The sequence below is a fragment of the Planococcus citri genome, chromosome 5, assembly GCF_950023065.1.
Source record: "Planococcus citri chromosome 5, ihPlaCitr1.1, whole genome shotgun sequence".
Taxonomy (NCBI): Eukaryota; Metazoa; Arthropoda; class Insecta; order Hemiptera; family Pseudococcidae; genus Planococcus; species Planococcus citri.
Window position 1 is genome coordinate 51,124,406 of NC_088681.1, and position 16,939 is coordinate 51,141,344.

The 16,939-nt window shown below is 34.6% G+C and overlaps 1 protein-coding gene and 1 long non-coding RNA gene across 3 annotated transcripts in view; both read left to right on the forward strand.

The window, feature by feature from the left end:
* Positions 1 to 826: 826 nt before the first annotated feature.
* LOC135847897 (uncharacterized) lies at positions 827 to 4,259 on the forward strand. 2 transcript variants are annotated; one of them, XM_065367626.1, is made up of 3 exons: positions 827 to 1,040; positions 1,875 to 2,057; positions 2,154 to 4,259. In XM_065367626.1, exon 3 carries the CDS (start codon positions 2,158 to 2,160, stop codon positions 4,237 to 4,239), a length of 2,082 nt encoding a protein of 693 aa, XP_065223698.1. In that variant the 5' UTR covers positions 827 to 1,040; positions 1,875 to 2,057; positions 2,154 to 2,157; the 3' UTR covers positions 4,240 to 4,259. The 2 variants fall into 2 exon arrangements, with proteins under 2 accessions (XP_065223698.1, XP_065223699.1); XM_065367627.1 differs by having other exon boundaries at positions 1,984 to 2,057.
* Positions 4,260 to 8,119: 3,860 nt separating this feature from the next.
* Positions 8,120 to 16,939, forward strand: part of LOC135849275 (uncharacterized) — a 59,868-nt gene continuing 51,048 nt past the window's right edge. Inside the window, exon 1 of the long non-coding RNA XR_010559510.1 lies at positions 8,120 to 8,240. This is a non-coding gene — a long non-coding RNA (uncharacterized LOC135849275). The remainder of the gene's footprint in view (positions 8,241 to 16,939) is intronic.

Here is a 16,939-nt window from a genome sequence, read left to right on the forward strand (position 1 = left end):
GTGTCTCATCGCCGAAACATCTACTTTTCAAGAAAGCTTTTTTTTTTAAAGTCTCATACGTCTCTGTTTTTCGCAAATACCTTTTTAACAAAGCATCCTACAAAAAAATAACCAGCTCTGAGCAGAAAGGAAATTTTATTCTCTACAATTTCCTTCATGGGCATTTTTTTCCTAGGATGCATACTTTTCCGATAAAATTGATGTTTAGGTTGAAAAACACGAAAATTCGGACCTGTATAATCAACTCTAAATTAAAATTGAGCAGTCAAAAATTCATTTTAGACGATTTTTGACCACGCCATGTGAAAGAGGAGATCTTCAACCACCAAAATCATCAAAAAGAACGTAAAAAACGTAAAAAATGATTCTTGGCAATAAACACCTTTTCCTCATATCTTCATACTTATTAATTAGGCTATGTACTCATTTGAAAATTGAGTCAAAAGTGAAATTGTATAAACAGCAATCTCACGTCCCTGCTCAAACTTTGCCAGTAGACTCCCCACACCTTGTAGATTCATATAGCACCTCATAGCAAAGTCACGTCCTAAAAAGGTTACGAGTTTGCCAAAACGTTATGAGTTTGCTGGTTAATCAAGAAAAAGGTTACGAGATTGCCCCCTAGAATATGTATATATATTTCTCAATTTAAAACTTATAGTCAAAAAACTTCAATTAAGATATGAAATGGTACCCACACAAGCATGTAAATATATTTCTATGTAGATTAAGTTCCTTAAAGTGAATCAAAATCAGATTCCCAATTTCCCAGATCTATTTGGTAATAGTTCAGATATTGAAAATACGTATCTACAGTTTGATGTAGGCATAGATACAGTTGGTCAGTTGATCTTTCTAAGTCGCTCACTTGGGATATATATTGTGTAAATTTCCACCTCCATAAATGTGTTTAAGGCTCAGAATAAGTGCACAAAATGCCTGGAAAAAATAAATTTCGTTATGTGAATAATTTTTAATCTCATTGAAATGAGCAACATTTTGAAAATTTTACCACCTTTTTTTCGCCATCTTAAACGTGGGTACGTAATTTTTAAATTGAATTTTTAACAATTTTTCTTCAAGTACAAAATATGCCCAACAAGTGTAATTTTTTCATCAATTTTCCAAATAATCAGTCTCAAGTTTTTTTCTCATTTTAATTAATTTTTTTTCATCGCGTTCCAAATTGTTGAGTTTCATTTTCAGATTTTTCGGTAAATTTTTAAAATTCCAAAAAATTGATCTAACTGATGCAAACAGTACAAATTTTATACATTTTGGTGGTATTTTCAAATTTTTGGATTTTTTTCTTCTCAAAAATCCATTTTGAACCATCAGAAGTGATTTTGGAAATTTTTAAGTACCTACCTACCTACCTACCTTCCTATACCAACATCGATTTGAAAGAGCCATTTCCAGAGCTGAAAAAATTCAAAAATCTGTCCGTTGTTTCAGAATGGCTGAAAAGCATCATCAATAGTTCTTGGGGGGGAGGGCGGAGGTCGTAATTGTTGTTGGACAACTTTCAGCATTGTACCTCACAATGAGTTTGATCGAATTGATATTTAACATGACAACATGCCAAATTTAAATTTTCAAAAACTGTACTAAAAATCAAAAAACCTTACCTACTTGAAATTTTAATTTGCAGTGTTATGACAAAAATTGTATGTTGTTTTGAAAATAATTTTGAAAATTTGAATTTCTCAACAAAGCAAATATTGCGATAAGCTTCACAAAATTGTTTTGGGACTTCAATAAGTAGGTCTAATTAAAATTTTCGGATTGATTTTCCACTTGCTGATAACATTAAAACTCATATTTTATCAGTTCTTATTAATTATGCCTAATCGACCATTGAAATATTCGTTTAGAAAGCTTGAATTTTATTACCTATCCATTTATCATTATTGATAACCGAATGGGTGGCTTGGGTACCTATACCTATAGATATTCATTCATAAATACGTACGAGTATTTCAGAGGGAATGAAATCAGAAATCTTGACATGTATTTTCGTTCTTCGCTTGTATTTACATTCAGATCCAACACAAGTAGTAAGTACCTACAAAAATATGTATTAAGCTCTCAAACGAAAATTCTATCTTATCCTTTTTGCAGTCTACAGTCATACTTTTTTTTGTCCAATATAGAACAATGCAACTCTACGAAATTCCAATACTTCAAATCAATTTCTTCAGCATACTCGTCACAGGATATGGCATCTCTTCAGTGACATCAATAACTGAAACAACTCCAGCCCCACAGACCACACCTTCCTATAAACACACTTTATCCTCGGAATATAATAATTTCCCCGACATTTTAGCAAGTAAATTTTTCTTAGATAAAACAGCATTAATATCACAAGTGATTGAGAACGAATCACCACATCTGCTTTTCACCGCACCATCTCATTTCGGAAAAACTACCAATTTGGGAATGCTGATGACTTATTTAGAATTACCTATCAATTGGGAAAATGGTGAAATCGTATCGAAAGAGAACACTTACGCTTACGAGGTGTTCTATAATTCGAAAACCAGCAATCTGACTATCACGACTTCGAATCCCGATTATTTTCAACGTCATTTTATGGAATACTCGGTCATTGGTATTGATTTGTCGGATGCTGCGAATTACGACTTGTTGGATCCGTCATTGTCTTATGAAAGCAGGACTGATAAAATCATAACTAAAATTAAATCTACATTATTCGATCCCGTAGAAAGATACGAATGCGTTTTGGAAAAAACCGACCGAGGTAGGGGATTGCTCCAGAGAGTCCTGGCGATTAAGAAAGATCTGCATATACATGATTTGGAAAACATCTTACTCGAAGCTTTATTCGAATTCGTCGAAATATTGCGAGAAATATTCCCAGATAAAAAAGTTATTCTGTTGGCCGACGGGTATGATTATTGGATTGAGATAGCATTACATTTGAAATGCGATGCGAAATTCATATTGGCAACTGTTGAGAATATTCTTCTGAGATTACTAAATTCGGGAAGAAGTACGGTTGATAGATCTTGCATCTTTGGAACTTTTAATGTGATTAGAGCCGAAACAAGCTCATCATTGAGGGATATATTAGTGAGCTATCCCTTTCTGGAAGGCCACAAATTCGAATCATATTTCGGGGTAACGGAAAATGAGCTGAAATCCATATTTGGAAAGTACAATGTCAGCTCAAAAGAAGAAATCGCCATCGAAGAATATTATGCTCCTTATATCAGTAAATCAGGACGAAAAATTTACCCATTGCGTTCTGTAAAAGGTTATTTTAATGATAGGAAAATACCTATCACAGATCCACCTATAATGAAACCATTCTTTACTGCAGAGCTTGTACCTTCGAGGATGTTTTCATCGTATGTATTGGGAAATAGAGTAATTCAGTACAATTTGATGAAATTTTTACTCGGGTACCCGGTAAAGATCACCGTCAACTCGAGCGTCGATCTCACAGAATTTAATTTCTTGGAACACTGGTTTCAAAATAAGCAAGAAGCAGTTACCATTGAACTGGCAACAACGCAAAACCGTCTATATTTTTCGCTACTCTTGGAAATAGGTTTAATTACCTATTATCACGACGATGAGAATATTATAATTTTACCTAATACAGAGTGTACGAAAATTCTCGAAACTAAAATTAAGCAATACCTTTGGCAGCAGAAAATTGTTTCAAGGGATCGTATGGAATATGCTAGAGATGCTGTGAAATCAATTATCAACGAATCGTACCCCGAAAAAGAAAAATTATTGGAGTTCAAAACAAAACTGAACAAATTGTTTTTTTCAGAAGAAGAAATCAAACAGGTGGAAAAATATGAAGAGGAGTTGGTCAAGTTTGATTACCAGTGTAAGATTGCACAGCTACTGCATCCTATTATCAAGTTACAGAATCGGTCTCTCGGATTAATTAGCAACGAGACTAATTCTGGAGAAGAATTTGCAGGTATAGCTGTGTCGAATGATGATCAATCTGTAGTAACGATATTTGAAATGAATTTTGATCGAGGGAAACACGAGGGTCAGAATTATTATTTGAAACTGCCTCGGAATTATGCTGATTTTCGTCAACTATACCTGAAAAAAATTATCATCGATGTGATTAGACGTGAAAATTATACAATTATTTGTGTTTTTCCTACAGTATTATGCAATTGTACCGCTGATATAGTCAATTATTTGAATTCAGAACAGAATTATATTAGTACATTGCTAGTTTAATTAAACTGTGAAAAATGTTTCATTTTTTCTTTTTGTATATTCCATTATTCCATTAGTCAAAATTTCTGATTCTTAAGTGCATTTTTAGAGTTTTGAGGATTTTCGAAAATCAAATTTGCACCAAAAATGTGAAAAATCAAAACATTACCTACTTGAACTAAAATGCTGAAATTTTGTGTCAATTATTATTAAAATTCAAAATTATCAGAAAACCAAATTCCATTTCCCAAATCTTAAAACAGGAATATCAACTATTTTCACAAAGAACTTCTTCTTATTTTTTTTTTTTTTTTTTGTCAAAAATTCCCCACTCAAGTGCATTTTTACATTTTTAAGGATTTTTGAAAATAAATTTGTACCAAAAATGAAAAATCAAAACATTACCTAACTAAACTAAAATTCTGATTTTTTTTTTTAATTATTTAAATTTCAAAATTATTTGGAAACAAATTACCAAAATTCCATTTCCCAAATCTTAAAACAGGAATGTCAACTATTTTCATTAAAAAATTCCTTTTTTTTTTGACAAAAATTCGCCACCAATCTTTCAACAACAAAACTGTACACAAAACGTTCTCAACAAATTGGTAACCCCTTATCGCAATTACTCATCAAAAAAAGAGGAAAAAAACGCGACAAAAAAAAGGTATACAAAATCTTCCACGATTTTATATTCATTTATCCCTCGATAAAACCCCTAAACCGTTTACCTCGTCGCGTCGCCAAACTACACCCTCGAATAAAGAAAAACCCTCGGCTAAAATGGAAAATGGACACCGCTGGGCGCTCTATTAAAAATAAAACCGATTAAAAAGGCGGTACAAAAGGTACAACGATCGGTATAATTTAAAGAAAAACACCATCTTTTGAATAATTCAACGTTTAAATATCTTACGCTCGAACAACTCATTAGTATTTTTTAACGCTCTCTTATCGGGGTTAATTTAAAAAGCACGTTGTCGCGGTAATTGCTGCGATTTTAATTTACCAAATAAATATAAATCTCGCTGTTTTGTTACGATGAGATGAACAGCGAAGGTGTTTTATTCAAATCACGATGCATGATCAATTTATTTCGTGGATGCGGAAAGATGTTTTGTCAGAAAGAAGGTGAAATGAGGGGGTGAGAAGGTGATATTTTAAACGAATAATGTTTTTGACCAAGTATTGGATTATCGTGAAGTTGAAAAATTTCGCGTGATTTGAGGGGGGAGGGGCTTTTAACGATCAAAACGTTTGTGAAATAAAATTCAATGAAGTACCTAGGTGTTCTTAAACATACTTACAAGTACGTGGCTAATTTCTGCAATCTCTTAGGTCAAGCCTCATAATTAAAATTTGTAAAAAAAAATCTACAACATGTTGAGCTTGGAATAAGATGTGGAGAGGGTTTGAGATATGTATCCTCTTTAGGTGAATTTGATCTATGAAATGGCATATGGCTCAAAATTGAAAATACTTTGCTTGAAAAAAAAAAACAAAAGTTCACTTTTTCAAGGCTATAATTGAATCGGTGGGAACAGAAAGGAGCTAAGCCCATTTTTGCACTTTTCAGGAGTAACAAAAAACTGATTTATTTGAAAATCACAAATTTTTGGTAAACATGCTTAAGGTCATTGAAAGAGGACCCTAAGACACAATTTTTAGCATTGCTTAGAAAAAAAATATTCACGTGCACCGGTGCTGTTGCTGCCTAAACAAATGGGACTTAGACCCTTTTGTAGAGACAGATTGTACAGTATTTTCGGTCGCGTAAGCGAGAGAAATTCGTTCTGCCTCTAGTCAACAATAGAAATATGTAGTTCCGTAATACGACATCTAGCGGATTAATTCTCTCACAACTTCGTGTTGGAAGAGATTCGCTAGAGAAACCAGTCATTTGGCGACTCCCATAGTGTAAGCTATGGTATATCAGTGTTCCGGAGATAAATAGTTTACCTATTTCTGTTTGCGTAAATCTTGTGGTCAAACAAGTCGCGTAAGCCCAGTTATACTTCGAAATATGAACTGGTGAAGATATTTGCAAGTGATCTATTTCAAAATAGGTTCCAGTTAGACTGATTGAGTTGACCAGATGGACTCTGGTCCAGGAGTTATTACGTAAAACAACTGTTGATCCTTATTGTAAATCTCTTCTTAAAGAGTAACGTATATGAACCTTCCCACATCCGTGTATTGTTCCTGTTCCCCGTGGTGATGTGCTTTGCACTTCCTAAGGCATGAAATGCCATCTCTCCTTACATAATACTGTACAGGCCAGTATAATAATTAGCTTGAGTACATAAGTTGTTACTTTGTACTGATAAATAAACGATACAAAATAACAACTGAAGATCTTTCTTATTTCGTAAGATAATTATCATTAAGATGAATGTCTGTGATGTAATATGTAAATACACTCAGTGTCCGAAAAGTAGGTAACGAGGCGGTAAGTTGCCAGGTACCCACAAAGCTCTCAGAAGCTAGGTACTGCTAGGCCTCGCATGTGACGATCTTATATAATGGAGATGTGCATGATAATATGTACGTCGTAATGTGCAAAATCTATCTCCACACTTTCTGCACCCAATCGACAAAATTTCTTTTGAAATTGCTCGGGCACGAATGGGGCTTGATTCTACATCTAAGTACATCATTTAGACTGCTATCTCGTTTAAATTGACCAAAAACCCCTTGAGGTATAAGACTTTTTGCCGAAGTTGTTAATTTTTTCATCATTTTTCAGTTCAGAGATTAACTTAAATTTCAAAAAATGGTCTTCTCAAAAATGTTAGTTATTTTTCAAGGAATTTAAAAAAATTTACAAAAAAGTCATAAATGAGGATCGGCTTTTTTTCTGCGCCCAAATACCACTTTCCCGGCAGTTTTGCGTAAATCTGACATCATCAGTCGATCCGCCGTACTTTGAAACCCCTATATCCGTGAAAAAAAAATTCCACAAATGTGACTTGGTCCCTTTCTGTTCCCACTGATTCAATTATGGCGAAGGAAGGTATTAAAGGGTCGAAACATGCAAAACCAATAGGATAGGTATTTTAGAGTACCTACCCTTCGAGTATACATTACCTTATCTGAGGTCCTCTAGGCTGATTGGAATGTGGACTCTACCAGTGACACAAAATGGTAAACTAAGGATAGAAGGATAGAGGTTTTGAACTATCAAATTTTACTGCATATGGGAAAGTCAGGAATTCCCAAAATTGCGAGATTTGATTTTTCAAATAAAAATCATTAAACATAAAAAAATTTGAAAATTCTGTCCATTTTTGAAATTTGCATGAATGGATGTATCATGTTTAAAACAACCCCCCCTCCCTCCTCCGAATTAGAATTTTACAGTTTGAGCCACACTGGAGCCTCCAATGTGATTATTGCTTTTTCCAGAATTTTTATATGTACATTTTTGAAATTTGCATGTCTTCCAAATTACAAACTTTCAAATTGATTTTTGAAGCTTGTGTGGCCTTCTACTCGTAATAAATGACAAAATTTCAATTTCATTTTTTTGAGTTTTCATGACCTCCAGATTGCAAAATTTTAAACTGATTTTTGGAGCTTGCATGACCTTGAAATAAAGGAGTAACTATTTTGAATAAAAAAAAAATCATCTGAAAAAAATGAAAAAATATAGCCAAGCATACAATCTTTGCAACCTAGCACGTTACGATTGATTCCAGATTTTTGAATATTGTACTTACGTAGAACTTGACTATCTGTCGCATTTTCGCAATCATTTGTTCAGGTGTTTTCTATGTACTTCTGACGAAGTGACTAAACTAATGTGTAGGAACATCAAGGCTGGATGAATCAGTGAATGTCTATACGGATAAGTACATGACGGGATTGGCTATTTCCACAACCACTATTCACAAGACGCGGGCAATAGGGAATGGTCACAGTTTTTACCGCTCCTACTCGAGCTTTGTAAATGTGAACGAACATGTTTCACAGCTGTAAGATTACTCTTCATGTTATAAGTATGGCGAACTGTAAGCAAGTTGGTAAGTAGATATATGTACTCTATCTTCTCAATGTTATAAATGTTATCTTGCGCTGTTATTTTTCAGTCGATAAGAAGACTCCAATGAGCAGTAATAATATTTCTACTTTTTATTTTTTTTTACTTTTTAATTATTACCTACTTACAGTAATTTACAATACTTTAATCTGGTGTGGCTTGTCATGTATCAAAATTTATTCATTTTTTTTATGACATGAAGTAGCAACATTTAAACATTCGTCTGAAAAATGCGAAATATCAAACAAAATCCTGCATCATTGAAAAATTCTCCTTAAAAATATTTTTTTCCTATTAAAGAAACTCTGTAGACCAAGGGGTCAATTTTTTAATACCATTCGTTTCGTATAGTATAGTAATTAATAAGATTCGTTCAAACAGATAACACCAAATGAACCAAATTGAATTAAAAAGGCTAAAAAAAATCAAATTAAAACCGTCCTTTTGTCGCCAAAACCTAATTGAGCCTGAAATCTCTCGCGTTTTTCGTGCACGAAACATGGCAGCGAAACTTTTCACATACTGAGAAATCTCGTATAAAAAAAAGGAATTAACCCATAGGAACGTTTTCACTGCGGAAAATAAGTAACTAATTGAAGGGTTATCTCGATATTTACGTCGTCGTCGTAGTATGTCTCCGAAGAGAATATTGCGTTCTTTATTCGCTATATTCTGGTTCGTTCTTTCAATATTGAATATTGTGCTAAAGAGGATATGAATCGGTCAACGTGCTGTGGTATAGTTTAATTAACCGCTGAACTGGACGCACACATTGAGATTCTGACTTGCAATGTGCAACGGATTCGTGTCTGTTAGTAATGTAAGTACACTACGGTTCATGATCTACGGTAATGAAACAATTAATGAGACAATTTACCAAGTTACATCACAGTATAACGAGCATCGCGTACTCGTGTATTGTAATTTCATTCAGTCTTGGAATATGCCAACGACGTTGGAGTGAGTAATAATGCGAGTACGTGCATAATTAAACGATATTGAAAAGGGAATACCTAATTATCGAGAATGAAGTTCTTATTTTTTTATATGCGTATCTACCTAACTAGGCTATGCATAATTATGATTTTTTTGTGATTTTACTGCTTTACTTTTCCATTGAAATTTGTTGAATTCCGTGAGAAAAATTTAAAACTGTAAAAAATTAATTGCGGTGCTCTCGGGAGATATTTTTAAAAAAATGGTAAACTTTAATTTTTTTTAGTTCATCTTTAAAATAAATTAAACTTCAAATTGTTTCGAAATTTCGAAAAATTCATCATTCTACATGACTCGAAATTTCAAATTTACCCCTTCTAATACCCTTCCTTCTACTTCTGCGATTTTTTTTTAAATTTTAAATTTAACGGCTCTCGAAATATTTACACCTTGGTACAAATCGATGTCTCACGAGCTTATGAGTCCAATTTTCAGGAACAGACTGTCCTATGATATTGACTAGCGATCGCCTGGAGCCCCGAAACTCCAAAAGGCCTTCGGAAGGCCTCATCTCTAGACTTGGATTTTCACAAGCTTTTGCCCTCACTTCGCTCGGGCCTGTATGCTTCACTTTTAATTCGAAATTGAAATTTTTATACTCACTTATTATTCAAATTTTAAAGTTGTGGTGACAAAAAAATAGACTTATGAAAAAAACACCATTTTTCATCTCTCAAAATACAAACTTTTGAAAGCTTTCGCCCTCGCTTTGTTTGGACTATTGTTTTTTTTTTCAAATTGACTTGAAAAAAATATAATGCTACAGCTCAAAAAATGCACTTATCAAATCAAAAAATTGTTTTTTTTTCACTTCTGGAAACAAGCTTTTGCCCCAACTTCGCTCAAGTTGCTTGTTTTTCATTTTGGAAATTGAAATTTTTAAAAACTCATCATTCAAATTCTAAAATTTTGGATCAAAAGAAATGAGTAAACAAATTTTTAAAATGTTGTTTTTATTTTTCAAAACCCAAATCAAGTAAATACTTGTGCTTGAGTCCAACACAGTTTTTAATCAGCGGGTGTTTTCAGACCCAAGCAAGGACCTGTGGTTGAGTCAGAAACAATTTTCATTCAGTGGGTGTTTTCAGACCCTAGTAAAGACCAGTGTTAGAGACAGACACTGTTTTCAATCATTGGGTGTTTTCAGACCCAAGCAAGGACCAGTGTTTGAGAAAGACACTAAATCAGTGGGTGTGCTCAGACCCAAGTTAGGACCAGTGTTTGAAACAGACACAATTATAATCAGTGGGTGTTTTCAGACCCAAGCAAGGACCAGTGTTTGAGACAGACACTGTATCAGTTATCGGTGTGTGTGTTCAGACCTGAGTAAGGACCAGTGTTTGAGAAATACACTAAATCAGTGGGTGTGCTCAGACCCAAGTTAGGACCAGTGTTTGAAACAGATACAATTTCAATCAGTGGGTGTTTTCAGACCCAAGTTAGGACCAGTGTTTGAGACAGACACTGTATCAATGTGTGTGTTCAGACCCGAGTAAGGATCAGTGTTTGAGAAAGACACTAAATCAGTGGGTGTGCTCAGACCCAAGTTAGGACCAGTGTTTGAAACAGACACAATTTCAATCAGTGGGTGTTTTCAGACCCAAGTTAGGACCAGTGTTTGAGACAGACACTGTATCAGTGTGTGTGTTCAGACCCGAGTAAGGATCAGTGTTTGAGAAAGACACTAAATCAGTGTCCGTACAACAATGACCATGCTAATTTTGATGTGATTGTCGACCCATCCACATCCGTCACTTTTGGATGCCACATGTCAATGTGAATGTTGACCCTGTGTCGAGCTAATTGTCGATGTAATTGTCGACTGTTGTTGATCTGCATTCGTGTCAACAATTGGCTCAACACAGGTTCGAAATTCACATCGACATGGGGCATCCAAAAGTGACGGATGTGGATCAATCGACATTCACATCAAAATTTATGTCGACCTCCTGCTTCGTATCGTTATAAAATTTGAGGTCAAGAATTCAAAATTTTTTTTCCCAAAAATTATTTCCTCTGGTGTGGCTATTGCTCATGCTGAAAACAGCATTGTCATAAAGTCCACTTCCGACGAAGTACAGATGAAAAGTCTGTACAATCAAATAGGTGAACAGAAATTCCTTATATCAAAGATGGTGCAATACTTTATCTAAGAGTACTAAACTAATCCATTTTTCATGTCGACATGTCAATGTTAATGTTGATGTGAAATTCGACATCAACAAATACATCCACAATATCAACATCATATCATCTACAACTCCAAACTGTGGAAAAGTGAATAATTTCATCAATGCCCTAATAAATTTGTTTTCCTCATTGAACAAGATCATATTTTTGAATGTTTACTAAACTTTGAAACACTAAAACAGAAATTTTAATTCTGATAAATTGGTCGACATAGTTGTAGATGTAAATTTCAAGCATCGAATTTCACATCTACATGTTGAGATGGCATGTCGAGGTAAGTATCAGAAATAATGAGAAAATTTTGAAACTTTCATTTACCTGACTTTTGTATGGACAGAAGATTCCTACTAAATAATTAATTGATCACTTTTCCATCATTATGTTGGAAAAAAACGTAGTGGATGTAAATGTCGACGTTGACAATTGTTGTGCGGGTGGGTGTGCTCAGAGCCAAGTTAGGAACAGTGTTTGAAACAGACACAATTTCAATCAGTGGGTGTTTTCAGACCCAAGTTAGGACCTGTGTTTGAGACAGATGACAGACACTGTATCAGTGGGTGTGTTCAGACCCAAGTAAGGACCAGTTTGAGATAGACACTGCATCAGTGTGTGTGTTCAGACCCGAGTAAGGACCAGTGTTTGAGAAAGACACAATTTCAATCAGTGGGTGTTTTCAAACCCAAGTTAGGACCAGTGTTTGAGACAGACACTGTATCAGTGTGTGTGTTCAGACCCGAGTAAGGATCAGTGTTTGAGAAAGACACTGAATCAGTGGGTGTTCTCAGACCCAAGTTAAGACCAGTGTTTGAAACAGACACAATTTAAATCAGTGGGTGTTTTCAGACCCAAGTTAGGACCTGTGTTTGAGACAGACGACAGACACTGGTGTGTTCAGGCCCAAGTAAGCACCAGTGTTAGAGACAGGCACTGTTTTCAATCAGTGCGTTTTTTCAGACCCATGTAAAGACCTGTGGTTGACTCAGACACGGTTTTCCATCAGCTGTGGGTGTTTTCTGACCCAAGGAAAGACGCGTGGTTGAGTCAGAAACAGTTCTTAACACCTGGGTGTTTTCAGACCCAAGTAAAGACCTCTTGTTGAGTCAGACACAGTTTTCATTCAGTTGGTGTTTTCAGACCCAACCAAGAACCTGTGTTTGAACCAAACACAGTTTTCAATCAGTGGGTGTTTTTAGACCCATAAGTAGAGACCTGTGGTTGAGTCAGAGTTAGTTTTTTTTAAAAATGAGCAGAAATCAAAAAATGCACCCTACCACAAAATTTTAACTCGTGAAGAATTTTTGCATGTAATTTTCATTTCAATCAAATAATTTCACCTTTTACAACACGAACACTTTTTTATTCACGAAAAATTAAAATTACAAATACATTAAATTTTATAAAATGAGACGCGTTTCGGTCGTCGTAGCGACCATTATCAATCACGAATGAGATGAAAACTGCGAGATACATTGTAGAAGATGTGTAGATGCGTTGGGAAATTATCTAAGGGAGGGAGGGGGGGGGGGGCGATAACAAGAACATGACGAAAAATGCGACGTAAATTATGATCGAGGTAGGCTGGGTAGGGGTTGACTTAAAATAGAAAGCAGAGAATCGATAATGCTGTTCGGTGAAATATCATTGACCATGTTGAATTGTGTTGAATTTTCATGGCGTTTTATTTCCAAGAGTTCAAGGGTGTTGAGTCGATGTCCTTTTTCGGCTGTATGCAGTATCGCTACGCCTGAGTCAGGTATAAAGTCATGTCCTGAGTTTATTAAATGGTCCGCAAAATTACTTCTCCCAAGATGTCTGTTTTTCCAAGCTGAGATGGGTTCTTTTATCCTTATTGTAAAACTTCTCCCAGTTTGGCCTATGTAAGTTGCAGAGCAGTTATTGCAAGACAATCGATAAACGCCACCTTTTCCATTTTCGGAATTTTGTCTCTGGCATTGCAAAGCAATGACCCTAGCGAATTCGTTGATGAGTAGGCAATTTGAGTATCACTTGTGTCGCTACTTTTGAACACCTGGACCAACTTTGAGGTTGAAGATACATGGAAATTGAATTTTTTGAACTTTTTCTTATCCTGGTGTACTGTGTTGATCAACGTAGTGTTATTGTTGAGTAATTTTTTGAACCGTATACGATCAAGTAATTTAAATACAAGCTTTTTAGGGTATCCATTATTTTGAGCGATGTGGATGATGGTGTTGAGCTCTTTTTTGTAGGCCTTGGTTGAGGAGAAGGGGGTATTTAACAGATGGTGTATCATATACTGGATACCAGAGGTTTGATGGGAGTGGTGATGGGCTGAAGTACTGTGGATTAAGATGTCCGTATAGGTAGGTTTTCGATAAACGTCAAATCTGCATTGATTTTCATGTAAGGAAATCGATAGGTCTAAAAAGTTCAGAGTTTTTCCCAATATTTCCATTGTGAATTTGATTGATGGAAAAATGCTGTTGATTTGTGTCAGAAATTCATTCAATAATTGTTCGTCACCATTCCATGCACAGAAAACATCATCCACATATCGAAACCAACGAGTTACATTTTTAGCCAATGGACAAGTCGCGAAAATTAGACCTTCTACATGTGCCATGAACATTTACGCATCTACACATCTTCTACAATGTATCTCGCAGTTTTCATCTCATTCGTGATTGATAATGGTCGCTACGACGACCGAAACGCGTCTCATTTTATAAAATTTAATGTATTTGTAATTTTAATTTTTCGTGAATAAAAAAGTGTTCGTGTTGTAAAAGGTGAAATTATTTGATTATAAAATGTGCGAAAAAGGAGAAAAACACTACATACTAATTTTCATTTACCTAATTTCATCTGATTTAAAGTTTTTTCTAGCAGTTGAGATACCTTCCTTGTTATTTCAAACGTCTCAAATTGCCTCAGTTTTCCTATATTTATGCATACGTAGATTTTTATATATTTTAAATTGGTCTTTTCTCATAATTTGTTTTCAATTACCTAAGTACTTAGGTACTTTGCTGAATTACACTTTTTTGACAATTTCTAATTTCCCCCCCCCCCCCCTAAACATAATTTTTTCTGTTTTTTTTTCTCCTCCGTTTGGCTTCATAAATGGGTGTATTATTACCTGATTTCGTAATTATAAACATCCCCATCCCCCTCTCAAAAAAATGATAAAACGTTTCAATTTTTTGAGTTTTTAAAAATTACACATATTAGGTAGGTATAAGAAATATATTTAAATGAAGCAAAATATTTTCGGACCACTTAAACTTTCACTGACAGTGCAATTAATCTTCTAAATTTTTTCCCATCTCAATGTTTTTCCAGCAATTGGAATCCTTCATAAATTAATTTAAAGCTAGGTTGTATTTTGATTCAATTCGAGTTAAAGATGAATCACCCATCAAATGTCCAAAATCCCAAATGTTTCAAGAAAATAGCCAAGCTCTGTTCTACCCTTTAATTCCCTCAAGGGTAAAAAATTAAATCATTTCAATTCACAAAATCATGGTAATATACAAATGCAGAGGTCATTGACACAATCCAACATACAATATCTAATTTTCTTTTCAGTTTTCATTCTCATCAACTAAACCTCTCTTTTCGTCGAATCACGCGCTCCTATGATAAAATATAAAACAATTACATTCTGTTCATCTTCTCTTGGTCCTCGAGCCAAAATCTACCAACGCTCGTCCCACATGATACCCAGCATTTCATTCGGCATTGATTTTAATTTCAGCAGAATTCTTTAAAGAACTTAAACACATTGTTCGGACGACGTGGCGTGGTGGCTATGAAGAACTTAAACGGTTAAAAAGACGATTAAATAGGTAGGTAGGTACACAAGTCGATGCCAAAAGCTATTATTAATCGTCAACTATGGTAACTCGAATGTATTTATTTTCTCCTGTCCCCTGGAGAAAGTTGAAATGAGAAAAGAGAGGGTGACACGTGGGCGAATTTCCATGGGTATGGGTAAATACCAAATAAAAATACCCCAAAAGCTATTTATAATAAAAAAAAAACTCACGCGCTGAGAATTTTCATAATAAAGACCTGCAACTTCATCGCTATATCATCATTGATGAAGGATTACGTGTACCTAACTGTCTTCGCTACGAAATTCAATTCGCAGAAAAAATCCTCCCGATAAATTCCATTTCGAATAATATAAGTAGGAAAAAAAAGTCTAATTTCCATTATGTCACACTAATCAACGAACGAAGCGCAGATTTCGACTCGTTTTGAAAATTTCAGATAAATAATTTCGCTTTTCATCGTACAAGTATTTTCATCGCTGCTTCAGCTTCTAAAATATCGATTAATTTAAACTCGCGTGTCGATTTGGTATTTTCTACCCTTTTTTCTTCTCTTACCCTTGCTCGCGAACGAGTTTCCTTAGGTCGATCGTCTCAAAAACAACGCTTGTTTCCGCGTTTACCTAAATTAAAGTAATTTTAAATATTACTCTGTCACGTGTGATAAATTGCTTTTTTTCCAAACCATTCTCACCCTACCTTGTTTGGTTTTGGGTTCGGAATTTTTCTAAAAACATAATACCTACATGTGTCGTTAGGTATATGGGCGATAAATTTATTCGATTGACGAATTTTTTTAATTAAATCGTATGTGTAAGGGAATCCCCATACGACGTATGGCTTGATTTCGAATGCATTTCATTGTGTTGCCTGCTGCTTTCACTATAACTTAGGGTATACTTGAGCAAAAGTTTCTACTTCGGAGGGTAAATTTATAGCAGAAAGTTTACCCTAAGCGAGTTATTCTCGAGCTATGACTGTAAGAGAAAAATACAGCATCTCATTTTTCCGGCAAATTATTACACAGCTAGTACGTGACATTGAGAATTTTTCATTTGGAAATAAACCTATTTGAATTTCCCAGCATCATCGTGTAAAATTATTTTTATTCAATTTTTTTTTCGCACCGGTACGTGAACTTGAATATATTTAACGTATCGATGGTTAAGGTATCTTTTTATGTGAACGAGATATACTTTCATAGAATTTATAAAATTCCCCCCCCTCCCCCCCCCCCCCGAGTACACCTACACTGTGTAGTGTGTATAAATATGATGTGAAATATTCATGGATATAACGTTTTACATCGTATATTTTTATTTTAATACCACTCCATTGATATTGTAGAAATGATATCTATTGATATCGGAATAAAGAAACATCGTGGCACAAATTTTTCAAGACTCGAGTTTATTTCGTATCAATTTTGATGTCACTTCACCTGTTCAGTGTGAACATAGTCTCATTGAGACATCTTTTTCCGAATTCAAAAGAAACAAAAGACTAATTATGTTATTGAAATGCTTTTTCAAAATTATACTGTCTACAAAATGGTTTGAGACTTTTTTTTTCTTGAGTGAAATAGGTATTGAATATTGTTTATTTTTTTAACTCCAACAACTTTAATTTAGGTATCGTATCTACAAAAAATCAAAATAACGTTTTTATCTGTATTCTG